The sequence below is a fragment of the Macrobrachium rosenbergii genome, chromosome 48, assembly GCF_040412425.1.
Source record: "Macrobrachium rosenbergii isolate ZJJX-2024 chromosome 48, ASM4041242v1, whole genome shotgun sequence".
Taxonomy (NCBI): Eukaryota; Metazoa; Arthropoda; class Malacostraca; order Decapoda; family Palaemonidae; genus Macrobrachium; species Macrobrachium rosenbergii.
Genome location: NC_089788.1, coordinates 63,790,220 through 63,807,719, shown reverse-complemented (window position 1 = coordinate 63,807,719; position 17,500 = coordinate 63,790,220). Strand labels below are relative to the sequence as shown.

Sequence of the window (17,500 nt, the reverse complement as noted above, 5' to 3'; positions counted from 1 at the left end):
GCTGCTTGGAAGGAAGATGTGAGCTTGGCTTGTGGGGCTGTGGGCGTACCGGAACCATCTCTAGTGTGGGCGCATCACGACAAGATTATACCTCATTCACACGACAGGTAATTATCGCTCCCTCTCTCTCTGTCTCTCTAGATATGCATACTCTGCAAGCTCCTCATTTCGGTATGGGTTTCGAATATATGTACAATATGGCTTACAATGGTTACAGTGAGATTTACTTTAAGTCCTTACACCTTATATTACGAAGAAGTATAAAGATTTACTTAAATAAGTATGTGTGTGTTTTTGTATACTATTGAATTGAAATCAGATATCTTTCAAGAGGTTAGAGATAGACATTCCTCATCATCGTAAGATATATTTTTATATATATATATATATATATAGTTATATATATATATATATATATATATATATATATATATATATATATATATATATATATATATATATATGTGTGTGTGTGTGTGTGTATGTATTATATGCATGCGTGTGTGTATGTATGTATGTATGTATACATAGGAACAGACGCAAAATAAATATATATGCTAACATGCATTAGTTAAAGGGGACTAATAGAATGGCACAGCATTTTATCTAACAACGATGTTAACTCGTTGGCGTTGGGATGTAAACGTAAATTCGACCTGTTATTCAACTGTACTCCATTCATTTGGTATTCCCCGTATGGGGGTAGCGCCGTCAGTGCACCTCACGCGGTGCACTGTAGGCATTACTTAGGGGTGTTTGCAGCATCCCTTCGTCCCCTAGCTGTAATCTCTTTCATTCCTTTTTACTGTACCTCCATTCATATTCTCTTTCTTCCATCTGGCTATCCAACCTCTCTTAACTTTTGATTCATAGTGCAACTGCGAGGTTTTCCTCCTGTTACACCTTTCGAACCTTTCTACTCCCAATTTCCGTTTCAGCGCCTGAATGAACTTACAGGTCCCAGCGCTTGGCCTTTGGCCTAATTTGTATTCAGCATTCCATTCCATTCATTTGGTATTTTTTCGCCAAAGAAAAGGGTAAGCGTACGAGAATAGGCAAAATATGTTTATGATTCGCTGTCAAGGTGATTCGGGTTCGCCTAAGAAAAACCTTTCCTAAAAATAGGCCTTTATTTGATGGCTGATATAGAAGGAGTGTTTATGAGAGGGTGAGACGGATTGTTTTCCTGGAATGTTTTATGCGTTATTTTGCTTCTGGTTTTTCGATGTTTATTTCAGGAAAGATTTATTCATCTTTATACACACAGTTCGTCACGTTTATTGTGTAGAAAGTTTTTAGTTTTCTGTAAAAGAAAACTATTGTGCCGGCTTTGTCTGTCCGTCTGTACTTTATACTATCAGCACTTTTTTCTGTCCGCCCTCAGATGTTAATAACTACTGAGGCTAGAGGGCTGCAATTTGTTATGTTGATCATCCACCCTACAATCATCAAACATACCAAATTGCAGCCATCTAGCCTTTTTATTTTATTTAAGGTTAAAGTTAGCCATAATCGCGCTTCTGGCAACGACATATGATAGGCCACCACGTAGTCGTGGTTAAAGTTTCATGGGCCGCGGCTCAAGCAGCATTATACCGAGACCATCGAAAGATAGATCTGTTTTTCGGTGGCCTTGATTATACGCTGTACAGAAAACTCGATTGCGCTGAAGAAACTTCGGCCCATTTTTTACTTGTTTTTTTTTTATGTTTACGCGCAGTACGTTATATTCTTACATAGCTTTACAAGGAAGGGTCATCATAGTTTGGTTGTAACAAGATAATCCAAGTTTATTTTGTAGAAAAGTTTATTCGAGTTCGTTTCTAGAATTTTGCAACTTTATTTGCATGTATTTTATAGAAACGTTTATCCAAGTTTACTTTGTATAAAAATTTACTTAAGTTTTATTTCATGGAAAGATTTGCGACATTTATTTAGTATAAAGGTTTTGTCGGTTTATTTTATGTAGTTTTATGGTGTAGAAAGTTATGCAAGCTTATTTCTTGTGTAGGTTTTCTCAAGTTTATTTGCAGGAAGGTATTTTCCGTTGGTAGGAAAGTTTATCCCAGTTTATTTGTGAAAAAGGTGATTTAGATCCCTGGCGAATTTACAGTAATTGTATAGCTCCAAATTATTGTTGTTAAATTGTTATTCTTCCGTTGCTGTAAAATATATACATTTTGCGTTCCGAATTTTAGGATGGAAAATATTTTGTTGATCTAATTTGTTGAACTACATAAAAGACTATTTTTAGGTTTTTGCATTATTCTGGAAAAATAGACAAGTATTGGAGTATTTCCTCTTTTATGCGAAAGTATATTACGAATTTCACAAAACTATAACTTTTATTGTGAGTGATTTAACATTTTAATGAAACGCTTTATTTTTGTCCCCTCATTTTCATTGAGAGAAATTGATCTCCATTATTATTGTTTTACGTGACCATGGCAGCAATCAACCTTTTTTTATTTTATCTTGAAATCATATGATAGTCTTTATTATTTTAATTTTTCTGAAAGAAATTGGTCCTATTTATTATTATTTATAAAAATTCGTGTTTTCCATTATGAGGTAGCTTATCATGTAAAAACTTCATCTTTTTTTTTATCATGTAATCAGTTTAACTTCTTATCATTATTTAACATTTTGAAATTAATTTTTAAAAATTTATCTTGTTCTACTTAGGTTTACAGTCCAGCCTGACGGAACCCTTACACTGGCTGACATTCAGAGAGAAGACAGCGGTACGTACACTTGCACGGCATCTAATCATCATGGCACGGATTCCGTCACGTACAACCTCACTGTCCTGGGTAAGTAACCTTCAGCTCACAAGTTTAGGGACTGGTAGCATTATCTTATCTGCCGTTGTAGCAGCAGTTGTTGACTATAAAGGTTGTGTAAGACTTTAAAAGGCGAAATGTTCCCCTTTTTTTGGCAGTATTTAGATGCTGTATAATGTCTTTTCCACTTTAGAAATGCTGTGATACTTTACTTTGTAAAAGATGGCTGCACTGTTTTCATTTCCAGTTAACAAAGGAGACACGCCCCTTCTGGCATAAGTGCTGCACTATTTTCATTCAGTATAATACAAGAGACGCCCCCTTGTGGGATAGTTGCTGCACCATTTTCATTCAATATAATACAAGAGACACGCCCCTTCTGGCATAATTACTGCACTGTTTTCATTCAGTTCAATACAAGAAACACGCCCCCTTATGGCATAGTTACTGCACCATTTTCATTCACTTTAATACAAGAGACATGCCCCCCTGGTGGCATAGTTGCTGCACTATTTTAGTTCAATTTAGTGCAAGAGACACGACCCCTTGTGGCATAGTTGCTGCACTATTTTAGTTCAATTTAATACAAGAGACGCTCCCTTGTGGCATAGTTGCTGCGCCATTTTCATTCAATATAATATAAGAGTCACGCCCCTTCTGGCACAATTGCTGCACTATTTTCATTGAGTTCAATACAGGAGACACGCCCCCTTGTGGCATAGATGCTGCACTGTTTTCATTCAGTTTAATACAAGAGACACGCCCCCTTGTGGGATAATTGACGCACTATTTTCAATCAAGTTAATACAAGAGACACGCCCCCTTGTGGCATAGTTCTGCACTGTTTTCATTCAATTTAATACAAGAGGCACGCCCCCTTGTGGGATAATGGACGCACTATTTTCATTCAAGTTAATACAAGAGACACGCCCGCTTGTGGGATAATTGACGCACTATTTTCATTCAATTTAATACAAGAGACACGCCCCCTTGTGGGATAATTGACGCACTATTTTCATTCAATTTAATACAAGAGACACGCCCGCTTGTGGGATAATTGACGCACTATTTTCATTCAATTTAATACAAGAGACACGCCCCCTTGTGGGATAATTGACGCACTATTTTCATTCAAGTTAATACAAGAGACACGCTCCTTGTGGCATAGTTGCTGCACTGTTTTCATTCAGTTTAATACAAGAGACACGCCACGTTGTGGCATAGTTACTGCACTATTTTCATTCAGTTTAATACAAGAGACAGGCCCCTTTGGGATAATTGACGCACTATTTTCATTCAAGTTAATACAAGAGACACGCTCCTTGTGGCATAGTTGCTACACTGTTTTCATTCAGTTTAACACAAGAGACACGCCACGTTGTGGCATAGTTGCTGCGCTATTTTCATTCAGTTTAATACAAGAGACACGGCCCTTGTGACATAGTTGCTGCACTATTTCCATTCAACTTAATACAAGAGACACGCCCCCTGTGACATAGTTGCTGCACTATTTCCATTCAATTTAATACAAGAGACACGCCCCTTGTGACATAGTTGCTGCACTATTTCCATTCAGTTTAATACAAGAGACACGCCCCCTTCTGGCATAGTTGCTGCACTATTTCCATTCAATTTAATACAAGAGGCACGCCCCCTTCTGGCATAGTTGCTGCACTATTTCCATTCAATTTAATATAAGAGACACGCCCCTTGTGACATAGTTGCTGCACTATTTCCATTCAATTTAATACAAGAGACACGCCCCTTGTGTCATAGTTGCTGCACTATTTCCATTCAATTTAATACAAGAGACACGCCCCTTGTGACATAGTTGCTGCACTATTTCCATTCAGTTTAATACAAGAGACACGCCCCCTTCTGGCATAGTTGCTGCACTATTTCCATTCAATTTAATACAAGAGGCACGCCCCTTGTGACATAGTTGCTGCACTATTTCCATTCAATTTAATACAAGAGACACGGACCCTTCTGACATAGTTGCTGCACTATTTCCATTCAATTTAGTACAAGAGACACGCCCCTTGTGACATAGTTGCTGCACTATTTCCATTCAGTTTAATACAAGAGACACGCCCCTTGTGACATAGTTGCTGCACAATTTCCATTCAATTTAATACAAGAGACAGGCCTCTTGTGACATAGTTGCTGCACTATTTCCATTCAATTTAATACAAGAGACACGCCCCCTTCTGGCATAGTTGCTGCACTATTTCCATTCAATTTAATACGAGAGACACGCCCCTTGTGACATAGTTGCTTCGCTATTTCCATTCAATTTAATACAAGAGACACGCCCCTTGTGACATAGTTGCTGCACTATTTCCATTCAATTTAATACAAGAGACATGCCCCCTTGTGACATAGTTGCTGCACTATTTCCATTCAGTTTAATACAAGAGACACGCCCCTTGTGACATAGTTGCTCCACTATTTTCATTCAAGTCAATACAAGGAACACGCCCCCTTGTGGCATAGTTGCTGCACTATTTTCATTCAGTTTAATACAAGAGACACGCCCCCTTCTGGCTTAGTTGCTGCGCTATTTCCATTCAATTTAATACAAGAGACACGCCCCCTTGTGGCATAGTTGCTGCACTATTTCCATTCAATTTAATACAAGAGACACTCCCCCTTGTGGCATAGTTGCTGCACTATTTCCATTCAATTTAATACAAGAGACACGCCCCCTTGTGACATAGTTGCTGCACTATTTTCATTCAGGTCAATACAAGGGACACGCCCCCTTCTGGCATAGTTGTTGCACTATTTCCATTCAATTTAATACAAGAGACACGCCCCCTTGTGACATAGTTGCTGCACTATTTTCATTCAGTTTAATACAAGAGACACGCCCCCTTCTGGCATAGTTGCTGCATTAATTCCATTCAATTTAATACAAGAGACATGGCATAGTTGCTGCACTATTTCCATTCAGTTTAATACAAGAGACACGCCCCTTCTGGCATAGTTGCTGCACTATTTCTATTCAATTTAATACAAGAGACACGCCCCTTGTGACATAGTTGTTGCACTATATTCATTCAAGTCAATACAAGGGACACGCCCCCTTGTGGCATAGTTGCTGCACTATTTCCATTCAGTTTAATACGAGAGACACGCCCCCTTCTGGCATAGTTGCTGCACTATTTCCATTGAATTTAATACAAGAGACACGCCTCTTGTGACATAGTTGCTGCACTTTCCATTTAATTTAATACAAGAGACACGCCCCCTTGTGACATAGTTGCTGCACTATTTCCATTGAATTTAACACAAGAGACACGCCCCCTTGTGACATAGTTGCTGCATTATTTTCATTCAAGTCTATACAAGGGACACACCCCTTGTGACATAGTTGCTGCACTATTTTCATTCAGTTTAATACAAGAGACACGCCCCCTTCAGGCATAGTTGCTGCACTATTTCCATTCAATTTAATACAAGAGACACGCCCCTTGTGACATAGTTGCTTCACTATTTTCATTCAAGTTAATACAAGAGCAAGAGCCACGCTCCTTGTGGCATAGTTGCTGCACTGTTTTCATCCAATTTAATACAAGAGACACGCTCCCTTGTGGCATAGGTGCTGCACTGTTTTCATCCAGTTTAATACAAGAGACACGCCCCGTTGTGACATAGTTGTTGCACTATTTTCATTCATGTTAATACAAGAGACACGCTCCCCTGTGGCATAGTTGCTGCACTATTTTCATCCAATTTAATACAAGAGACACGACCCCTTGTGACATAGTTGTTGCACTGTTTTCATTCAAGTTAATACAAGAGACATGCCCATTGTGACATAGTTGTTGCACTGTTTTCATTCAAGTTAATACAAGAGACATGCCCCCTTGTGACATAGTTGTTGCATTATTTTCATTCAAGTAAATAAAAAAGACACGCCCCCTTGTGGCATAGTTGTTGCACTGTTTTCATTCAAGTTAATACAAGAGACACGCCCCCTTGTGGCATAGTTGCTGCACTATTTTCGTTCAATTTAACACAAGAGGCACGCCACGTTGTGGCATAGTTGCTGCACTATTTTCACTCAATTTAATACAAGAGACATGCCCCCTTGTGACACAGTTGCGAACTATCTCCGGAGAAATTGCATCTGACAAAATGATAATCTTCGTTTAGTATTATGTAACTTATTGATACATTGTTTCCCATCATTTGGTGAAAGTACTTTTGATTTCTATGTTCTTTTTATTGGATTTTTGCCAAGTTTTTGGATATAGATAGATAGCGTTTGCACAATGTCAAAACCTCTGAACTAAAAAAATCACCTCGATGTGTTTTAACCTATAGCAAGAGAAATTGTGTTAAAACTTTCCTGTACAAACATTAACTAAAATAAACAAAGTTAACTGCTTGTCTGCTTTGCTATGAAATCAAAAAAGTAGAAACACGATTGGATAACGAATGATTTTAGCCCCGTTCAGCTCCACTCTGACATTCCCGAAAGGTCAGCTACGGATGACATTTCGCCCGACAGATTGAGCTGCATTCTGAAGTACTGCCTTGTAATGCGTCAAAACTTTACACCTGTCCTATTTACAGTGCCTCCGTCAGCTCCGTCGCTCCACGTCACTGAAACGACCGCCTCCTCCATCCGTGTGCAGTGGAGCGTGGAGGATACCGGTGGAGCTGCCTTGGAGGGAGTCTCATTACATTACAGGTTTGTGTCGAAAAACAAGATTTTGCCTTGTTTCGTTTTTGTTGATATTTATTTGTTTTCTTCCAGTATTTTTGTAAGGCTCACGGTATATAATAGTGTTTTTGCCACCGTTATTGTTACTAGTAATTGCAATAAGGTCTCCATTGATATAATATAATGATAATGCTAATAATAATAATAATAGAAATGATGATTATTATTATCATAGTCTTCATTGCTATTTATGATAATAATACTAATAAAAAATATTAATAAAAAAAATTATTATTATTATTATTATTATTATTATTATTATTATTATTATTATTATTATTATTATTATTATTATTATTATTATTATTATTTACAATATTCCTCCAGTAATTTAATTCTCTATGCGAAATTTCCGTTGGGAATTTCAAGTATGCTAACTACTCAATACTCCCTCTCCCAAATTACATTTAAGAAAAATCTGCTTTTAATCAAAACTGGCCACCCATCTTCCCATCCACTGTGTCACAACACTGATGAAAGCATTGAGGTGCCCCACCCCCTTTGCCAACTCCCCCTTCCACCCTCCCCTGAGACAGCCCCTCCACCCCAGCTCTCCTTCCTCCCCCTCCCCCTCCTCTCCCGTTAATATTTTTATTTCTGGCTATGAGAAGCAAAATGGGGGTGGAAACTAATATTGGTTATCAAGCTTCGGACGGCATTGATTAATGTTGCAATGGCTTGTTGAGAAGGAGGAGTCCCAGAATGGACTCATGTTCCATTAATCGCAGATCCGCCGGCGGTGAATGGGTGACGGAGCGAGTGGACGGAATACATAAGGCTTACACGGCCACCGGACTGAAATGCGGCACCCTCCACCATTTTTACCTCACGGCCACTAATCGGATAGGTAAGGGGGAAGAGCTTCTCTCTCTCTCTCTCTCTCTCTCTCTCTCTCTCTCTCTCTCTCTCTCTCTCTCTGTTATGTATAGTTGTAATTGTGCTTTTCTCTCTCAGTATTTTTCATTTACATACATGCAGCCTCTTGTTGCATCTATACGGTATATATTTTTATGTTTACCGCCATCTCTCTCTCTCTCTCTCTCTCTCTCTCTCTCTCTCTCTCTCTCTCTCTCTCTCTCTCTCTTGCAGTTGACTGCATGTTTCTGTCTCAATATTTCTTGTGTACATGTCTGCAGCCTCCTATCGCTGTATCTGTAAGATATATATATTGATATGTTTACCTCTCTCTCTCTCTCTCTCTCTCTCTCTCTCTCTCTCTCTCTCTCTCTCTCTCTCTCTCTCTCTCTCTCTCTCTCTCTCTCTTCCTTTTGTCTTCTCTTTTATGTGTACTTGTAATTGTCAGCCTTTGCCTGTCACAATATATATATATATATATATATATATATATATATATATATATATATATATATATATATATATATATATATATATATATATATATATATATATATATATATATATATATATATATATATATATATATATATATATATATATCTGCAGGCTCCTCTCGCTGCCTCTGTATGGCACATATTTTTATATACTTACCGCCATTTCTCTCTCTCTCTCTCTCTCTCTCTCTCTCTCTCTCTCTCTCTCTCTCTCTCTCTCTCTCTCTCTCTCTCTCTCTCTCTCTCTCTACCTTACTTCATTAAACAAACATGCACCTTGTTAAAACTAATTTTTGTAAACCTGTGATAGATCATCATTTCAGTATTGTTTTGATTAACGAATAGATCATCACGCTTACAAACAAACGTATATGTAACCAAGAAAAGGAACGCAGGTTTCAGAACTGTTGTAGAAGGGAAATATATAGTATCAGTACAACATCATAAATCCTATAAGCAAATGTATCTTCGGAAGAGTACAGTATTATCTGAACATGTCATGTAGGATGCTAGATGCTCTCAATCACACCTGTTGCTCCCAGGCTCGCTGACCTATTGCCTCGCACGTGAACCCCCCGTAACCTCTGTTGCATATTTCATTAGCGATTTTGTAATTGTATCTGTATCTGTTTATTATTCATAGCCTGCTTCTTTACTCTGGCACGACTTTTTATTTGGTATTTCTGTATTTTGATAATTGCTGTTATTATAACTTTAATCATATTTCTCTGGGCAGAGAAGGTTACAATATTTTTCCCTTCATCCCGATATACTGTACATCCTCAATACAAGAATTAATTTTAATATGTTCTGTTGTTGGTCATACCTTTTTCTTTTTTTACTGGCCACTGATTTTGTGTTTTCGTCTTAAGAAAGACTTTATTGTATGCATAGTTTGTAAATCGCCATATGCACCTGTCATATAGCATGAATTTTTATCCACGTTTTATTAATTCCCACATGGGCACGAGTTTGTATTAATTTGATCCATGGTTTTTATTCATTTGTCATATGTCCTTTTATTTTATACTCTTTATTTTCCATCTATTTTCTCTATTCCCTTACATCTCTTCATAGTATCTTTATGTCGTACTGCGTCGCTATACAACCCTTCATTATTTTTAGTTGCAATATGTTTTTTTATTATATATACTCTATATATTCACTCTTTTTCTCTATTCCCTTACATCTCTTCATGTAAAGCTCGAATTTTCAAAAATTGTACCTTTATACCCTAATTCATCGCTATACTACCCTTCATTATTTTCAGTTGCCGTATATTCTTTTATTATATACTTTATGTTTTCACTCTTTATATATTCCCTTACATCTCATCATTTAAGCTCTAATTTACCACAAATTGTATCTTTATACTTTATGTCTTCACTCTTTTTATATATATCCTTACATCTCATCATTTAAGCTCTAATTTACCACAAATTGCATCGTTATATCTTAACTAGTTCCTCATTGGGAGGGTCGATATCGTTCTCTGCTAGCACTTTGCTGGGCCTGCGTTCGAATCTCCGGCCGGCCAATGAAGAATTAGAGGAATTTATTTCTGGTGATAGAAATTCATTTCTCGTTATAATGTGGTTCGGATCCCACAATAAGCTGTAGGTCCCGTTGCTAGGTAACCAGTTGGTTCTTAGCCACGTAAAATAAGTCTAATCCTTCGGGCCAGCCCTAGGAGAGCTGTTAATCAGCTCAGTGGCCTGGTTAAACTAAGGTATACTTATATCTTAACTGATCTCTATACAACCCTTCTCAATAGGCACCAGCGCTGCCTCAACGACGGTTGGTGCCAAGACCAAAGGGCGAACCCCGGAAGTGCCGCCGCAGTTCCAGTTCATCACGACAAACAGTTCCCAGGCGACTTTGTACCTGGCGCAGTGGGGCGACGGCGGCTGCCCCATCACCCACTTCAGCGTTCAGTACAGGAGGGATAATAGCAGACAGTGGACCACAGGTAAGGGAGATGCAACAAGGATTTTTATTTGTTTATGCAGGCACTCATATACATACTTTGTGAATGGGTACATGTTTGACGTTTGTATGTGTGTATTTTTTAATAGTATGTGCGGTATTAGATTGGCTTTGATTGTTGGTCAGATGTAAAGGGGTATTCTTTTACAATTTTAATTGTTCTGTACTGATGGCTGCAAATTATCTGAATTTGTAGAGATATGAACTGCCATTATATATATATATATATATATATATATATATATATATATATATATATATATATATATATATATATATATATATATATATATATTATATATATATATGTGTGTGTGTGTGTACATTTGGAATTGGTTATGGAATTGATTATTAGTGTTGAATGCGAATGAAGAAAAGAAGATTGAAGCTGTTGAGATGAACTGCTTGCTTAGTCTGTGCAGCGCAAGAAGAATTAAAAAGGTAAAAAGTTTATAGGTACTTGCAAAAAATGGTCAAAGTTAACATAATTTGAAGGAGGGATCACAGTATTTTGAGAAGGTACATCCATGTGGAAAGAATGGGAGACGCTAAGCTGGTGAAAGGAATGTACAGTTCAGGAATCTTTGATGAGGGAAGGACTATAAAACCTTAATATCTCAGTGTGTATGTGTGTAAGGGGTTCGACGTGCTGCTGATAAGCTGTCTTTGTAGGTGTATGAAGGGGCTAATATGGAAGATTCATTTTACAGGGTGTTCATCTACAACTCACTAGTTTAAACATGAATGTAGCAGTGACGTTTGTGTGTTTTTTTTTTTTCTCTAAAAACACCCTTTGTCAAGGGAAGCGGCTTAATAATACTGTATATATATATATATATATATATATATATATATATATATATATATATATATATATATGTATGTATATATATATATGTATATATATATATATATATATACATATACATATATATATATATATATATATATATATATATATATATATATATATATTATATATATGCATACCTGTACATACATACGTGAACACACACACACACATATATATATGGATATGGATATATATATATATACCCATATACACACAAAATCATTTGTATTCCTCTTCACATGCCATGCTGCAGTGGGAACAGAAATCCCGCCTACAAGGACCTTCGCCGTGGGCGGCCTGATCGGAGGGGAAAAATACCACCTAAGAGTGACAGCCTTCAACTCTGCAGGAGCCACGCCTGCCCTTTACAAGATCCTCACACCTGGGCATGGGGGAGGAGGTGAGTTGCGCCGTACGAACGCGTTTTGGATTTAGAGAGAGATCAACTGAATGAGTAGAGGAGACAATGAGAGGGCCGTTCATTTAGCGTGGCTTAGGAGAGAAAGAGAGGGAGAGAGAGGCCTGATGTTAACTGATTTTGAAAGAAATGAAAAAGAGATGCTCTGTTATATGAGAGAGAGAAAAGAGATGCTCTGTTATATGAGAGAGAGAAAACAGAGATGCTCTGTTATATGAGAGAGCAAAAAGAGATGCTCTGTTATATGAGAGAGCAAAAAGGACGCTCTGTTATATGAGAGAAAGAAAAAGAGATGCTCTGTTATATGAGAGAGAGAAAAAGAGATGCTCTGTTATATGAGAGAGAGCAAAAAGAGATGCTCTGTTATATGAGAGAGCAAAAAGAGATGCTCTGTTATATGAGAGAGAGCAAAAAGAGATGCTCTGTTATATGAGAGAGAGAAAAAGAGATGCTCTGTTGTTGTAGAGAAAAAGAGAGAGTTATAGAGCAAAAAGAGATGCTCTGTTATATGAGAGAGAGCAAAAAGAGATGATGTCTGTTATGAGACAAGCAAGAAAAGAGATGATTTCTGTTATATGAGAGAGAGCAAAAGAGATCAATTTCTAGGAATTATATAACGAGAGCAAAAAGAGATGATCAAATGTTATGAATGGAGAGAGAGAAAAGAGATGCTATCTGTTATATAAGAGAGCAAAAAGAGATGCTCTGTTATATAAGTAAGAGAGCTGAGCAAAAGAGATGCTCTGTTATATGAGAGAGAGAAAAAAGAGATGCTCTGTTATATGAGAGAGAGTAAAAAGACATGCTCTGTTATATGAGAGAGAGAGAGAGAGGCTTGATGTAAATTGCTTATGAAACAAACAAGAAAAGAGGTGATTTGTTACATTAGAGAGAGAGAGAGAGAGAGAGAGAGAGAAAGCTGATGTTAACTTCTTATTGAAACAAAGAAAGAGATGACAGTTATTTTTACAAGAGAGAGAGAGAGAGAGAGAGAGAGAGAGAGAGAGAGCATTAGAGAGAGAGCTGCACCCCTTTTAGTCTTTGGAATAGGGAAATAGAACGATCAACTTCCGCTCCTGTATTTTCTTGATCTTTCTCACTGTGAAATCTAGAAGATCAAATGTTTTGAATGGTAGGCAAAAAGAGAGACAGAGAGTGAGAGTAACAAAGAGAGAGGGAGAGAGAGAGAAAGAGAGAGTGTTGAGAGAGAGAGAATTGATTTTTTTAATCTATTACACTAGCAAGAAGTAACAAAAGTAAGAGATGAGATCAAAGACACGGGAAAGATATCTTTAGGTCTCTATGAAACCGTTTCTCTTCAGTCCTTTTCGCCCCCTCTGACCTACCTAAGCTGGTCTTGGCTGATGTGCAGTTAGCGTGTCAGATACTATTTCCTTTTTTCGGAAGGTTCGCCTGTAGGTAAGTGGATGCTTTGTTCTCTTGGAAAAATGGAAAACGAGATATTTTCTCTTTGCTTTTTTTAAATATCTTATGCTTTAAATTTACCTCGTTTATGGGAGTGTTTTTACCTTTTTTAAATGGTCTTCTTTTTTACATTTTGAGAATGTTCCTTAAAATCAGTTATTTTTATTTAAAGGGGATAATTGTTTTATCATTAAAATTGTTGTAGTTACTTTTATAGATACATTACTTGGTAGATAGGGAGTTGTAGAACTTGAAATTTAAAGTAACTGCTGTTTGATGTTTTGATGTATGCCTTCTCTGTAATTGATGATCACGTGACTCACGTTAGTATTGAAGGGCATTTATGATTTATTAATTATTTTTCATGGAAGCTGAGACATAAGGCACTGCTCCCGTGGGGGAGTAGTGTAGTTAGTGCAGCTCACGTGGTGCACTGTTAGCCTTACTACAGGGTGTTGGTAGCATCCCATCGGCCCCCAGCTGCACCCACTTCTTAGTCTTTTACTTTTCCTATATTTCCTGTCTTCTGTTTCCCAGGTCCTTCGAAAACACCTTTCCTTTCTTCAGTTTGCTGTCCAACCTCTCTAATCATTGTCTTCTGTTTCCCAGGTCCTTCGAAAACACCTTTCCAAATGTTGAAGCTCCTGTATTTTCTTGAACTCTTTCTCTTGAAGAACTGTCCAGCCACTGAAAACCCTCCAAACTTCCTCTGTTTCACTGTCTTGAAGAATCCTGTCTTCTGTTTCCCAGGTCCTTCGAAAACACCTTTCCAAATGTTGAAGAACCCTGTCTTCTGTTTCCCAGGTCCTTCGAAAACACCTTTCCAAATGTTTGTCTTGATAGTCCTTCGAAAACAGTTCATGTTAAAATCAAAAACATCAAATTTTGAAAACCCTGTCTTCTGCAAAAACACCTTTCCAAATTTTGAAGAATCCTGTCTTCTGTTTCCAGGTCGTGATTTCAAATTTTGAAGAAACAAAGATCTCTGTTTCCCAGACGAAAAGAGCGGTATTTTGAAGATCTTTGTTTAGGTCCTTGAAATCACCGATGAATTTCTATCCTGTTCTGTTTCCCAGGCTTTTTATTATTTTGAAGAATCCTGTCTTTTATTTTGGTTTTTTGAACAAATTTTTTAGGCTGTAAAGTCCTTCGAAAACACCTTTCCAAATGTTGAAGAACCCTGTCTTCTGTTTCCCATTCAAAACACCTTTCCTTAAGTGCTGAACGGTAACGAAGATCTCTTCCAGGTAACGAAGATATCTTTCAGGTAACAAAGATCTCTTCCAGGTAACTATTCAGTCCTTCTGTTTTTCAGGTCCCCCGCTGACCCTTCCAAATTTGAACTGTCTTCTGTTTCCCAGGTCCTTCAAAAACACAGGGTCAAATGTTGAAGAGCGCACCGGTTGAAGGTGTCTTCTGGGGCGGTCCGTACCCTCCACCTGTCTTCTGTTTCCCAGGTCCTTCGAAAACACCTTTCCAAATGTTGGGCGACCCAGGGTTCTGGTTCCAGATCCTTGCTGTGTCGTCAAAATTTTTGAAGAATCTCCTTCTGACCATCACTACCGTTTGCCTTTCCAAATTTTCTGTCTTCTGAGGGAAACGTGACCTTTCCAAATGTTGATCTGTTTCAGATAAAACCTTTCAAGTGTTAAAGAACTGTTTCCCGGGTCCTTCGAAAAACACCTTTCCAAATTTTAAGATTCTGTTTGGTCCTTCAGGTCAATTTTGAAGTGTCTTCTGTTTCAAGGAATATTCTTCTGTTTTAGGATGAAAAAACCTTTCCAGATTTTGAAGAACTATCTTTGTTTTTTACTTTATTTTTTAAATATCTTATGCTTTAAATTTTACCTCTTTTAAATGTTAAGAATCCTGTCTTATGTTTCAGGTTTTTACCTTTTTTTAAATGTTATTCCCATCCTTCCTTTCCAAATTTTTCCTGTCTTCTGTTTTGTCCGAAAAATGTCACATTCACTTAAAATCGTCTTCGAAAAACCTTTCAAATTTTGAAGTATTCTCTCCGGATTCCCTTCACTTCAAACTAATTTTGCTTCATTGCTATTCGTTCGAAGGCTTCACAAAGAATCCAAGGGCAGGTAAATTTCAATTTGCCTTGATCACGAAGAGAACGAGCGCCTTGAATGTTACCACCAATATTCACTGATCAGTGGCAATTCTGTCGGCAAGATGTAAAAAGTCGCCTGTAGGATTCGAGTGACATAAAACACCTTTCCAAATTTTGAAGAATCCTGTCTTCTGTTTCCCAGGTCCTTCGAGTAATGCCCCCACGAAGGAAGTGCCCGATGGGGTAAACACCCCTCGGACTGTGGATGAGAAATCGGCTCTGCAGGCTCGTGAGGAGGCCTACACCACTGTCCGCAGGCCTCCCCCTGCTCCTCCCCAGTCAACACCTGAACTGAGGGAGAATACAGGTATGATACTGATAATAATGATCTTCATTTCACTCATTGTTTTTTTATCCGACTGCAAGTCACTGTTTTTGCTTCTGAATTTTTATAAATGTAAATTTTATAATACTTGTTTTTAATTAATATACATTGCAGCTGGTAACTAATCTGGGACGTTCTGAACTATTCTAGAAGGGTTTTAACAGTTATCTCTCATTTATTTGATATGGAGCATTTCATTGGAAAAAGTTTGGATTTATTTCTTTTTACAGTAAATTGTGCATATCGCTCAATGCTATCAAACGTACTGGAACTCTTTAATTATTTTAATTAGAATGACTTTGTATATTATTACAACTTTGCCTTATTTTTTTTCAAACGTTTACGGATTTCGTCCATTGTATGTTCAATAATTTGCGTTTAGTGATTCCAAACTTCTTTGCAAAACATAATTCTGTCGTCCTTTCACTTAGGCTATTTTTTTCTTCTGAGACATTTCCCAGCAGGGTGTTGTAGACAAGGGTACCAGTCATTGTGTCTTTTATGGCACGGTGTAGACGGTACTGGTCTGCCTTTTATTTTCCATGCGTTCTCTCCGAGCTGTCATCACATTTTTGTCCAACTTCTTTATCTTTTCCACTCCAATTTTGACCCCATTTAAGGAGTTTCGTCATAGCAGCAAAACATTAACGGCCTTATTTAACATTCACACTACTTTTATAAGTAACTGCATAATTATGTTTGTAAAATGAAAACGTTCCTGAATGTGTCCAAGCCCTTCCTCTGATGAAATGAGCATTGGCCAATCATTACAAAAATAAAGGAAATTTATTAGAAGGCAACCTTCTGATGCAGGCATATTTTTTGATAAGACAGTAATGATAATAACTATAATACTAATAATGATTTGTGACCTTTCCTCAGGGGCAGAGTACAGCGAGGAAGAACTGTATCCCTATGCCACGGCCACCTTTCAGCTCCAGAGGGGTAGCCCACCCCCGCCTGCACCTCCTTCTCCGCCCACCCACCCACAGCAGAGAGGACAAAAGGCGTTCACGGCCCTAGTCTACCAGCCCCCATCACTGCACGACGTGGACTCACCCAATTTGGTACATTTGATTTTTTTCTTTTTATTTATCTGGTTGCCTGAACTCGGGGATAATTATAGGTATTTTGACCAGTGGTGGTTAAGTAAGGATGCTTAGGTTATTTGTTGTTAGGTAACGTCATTACTTTATCTTATATCTTTTTATTTATTAGGTTGACTGCAATCGGGGAAAAATTGTAGGTATTTTAACTAGTGGTGGTTAAGTAAGGATGCTTAGGTTAGGTTAGCCAAGAATATTTGCTGTTAGGTAATGTCAGTATTTTATGGTTTATACGAAATATAGTTCTTCCTATTTATTTGATTTTTTCGTTCTCCCTTTGTTCCATGCACGGAATTATGAATGATATGAATTTCTGTAATATGGGATTATAGTATGACCGAAAATATGAACGGCTGTTAACTAGTGATGTAGTGTTGAACTGTCCTATCCACAAG

General features: G+C 37.7%; 1 protein-coding gene across 1 annotated transcript in view; it reads left to right on the top strand.

Moving 5' to 3' along the window:
- Positions 1-17,500, top strand: part of LOC136831124 (cell adhesion molecule Dscam1-like) — a 498,139-nt gene that overhangs the window by 467,400 nt on the left and 13,239 nt on the right. The window contains exons 26-34 of the mRNA XM_067091077.1: positions 1-107; positions 2,686-2,813; positions 7,368-7,485; positions 8,247-8,365; positions 10,645-10,839; positions 11,963-12,121; positions 14,914-15,116; positions 15,795-15,981; positions 16,882-17,066. The exon at positions 1-107 is cut by the window's left edge and continues 38 nt beyond it. Of these exons, the coding sequence (XP_066947178.1) occupies positions 1-107; positions 2,686-2,813; positions 7,368-7,485; positions 8,247-8,365; positions 10,645-10,839; positions 11,963-12,121; positions 14,914-15,116; positions 15,795-15,981; positions 16,882-17,066 (1,401 nt within the window). The remainder of the gene's footprint in view (positions 108-2,685; positions 2,814-7,367; positions 7,486-8,246; positions 8,366-10,644; positions 10,840-11,962; positions 12,122-14,913; positions 15,117-15,794; positions 15,982-16,881; positions 17,067-17,500) is intronic.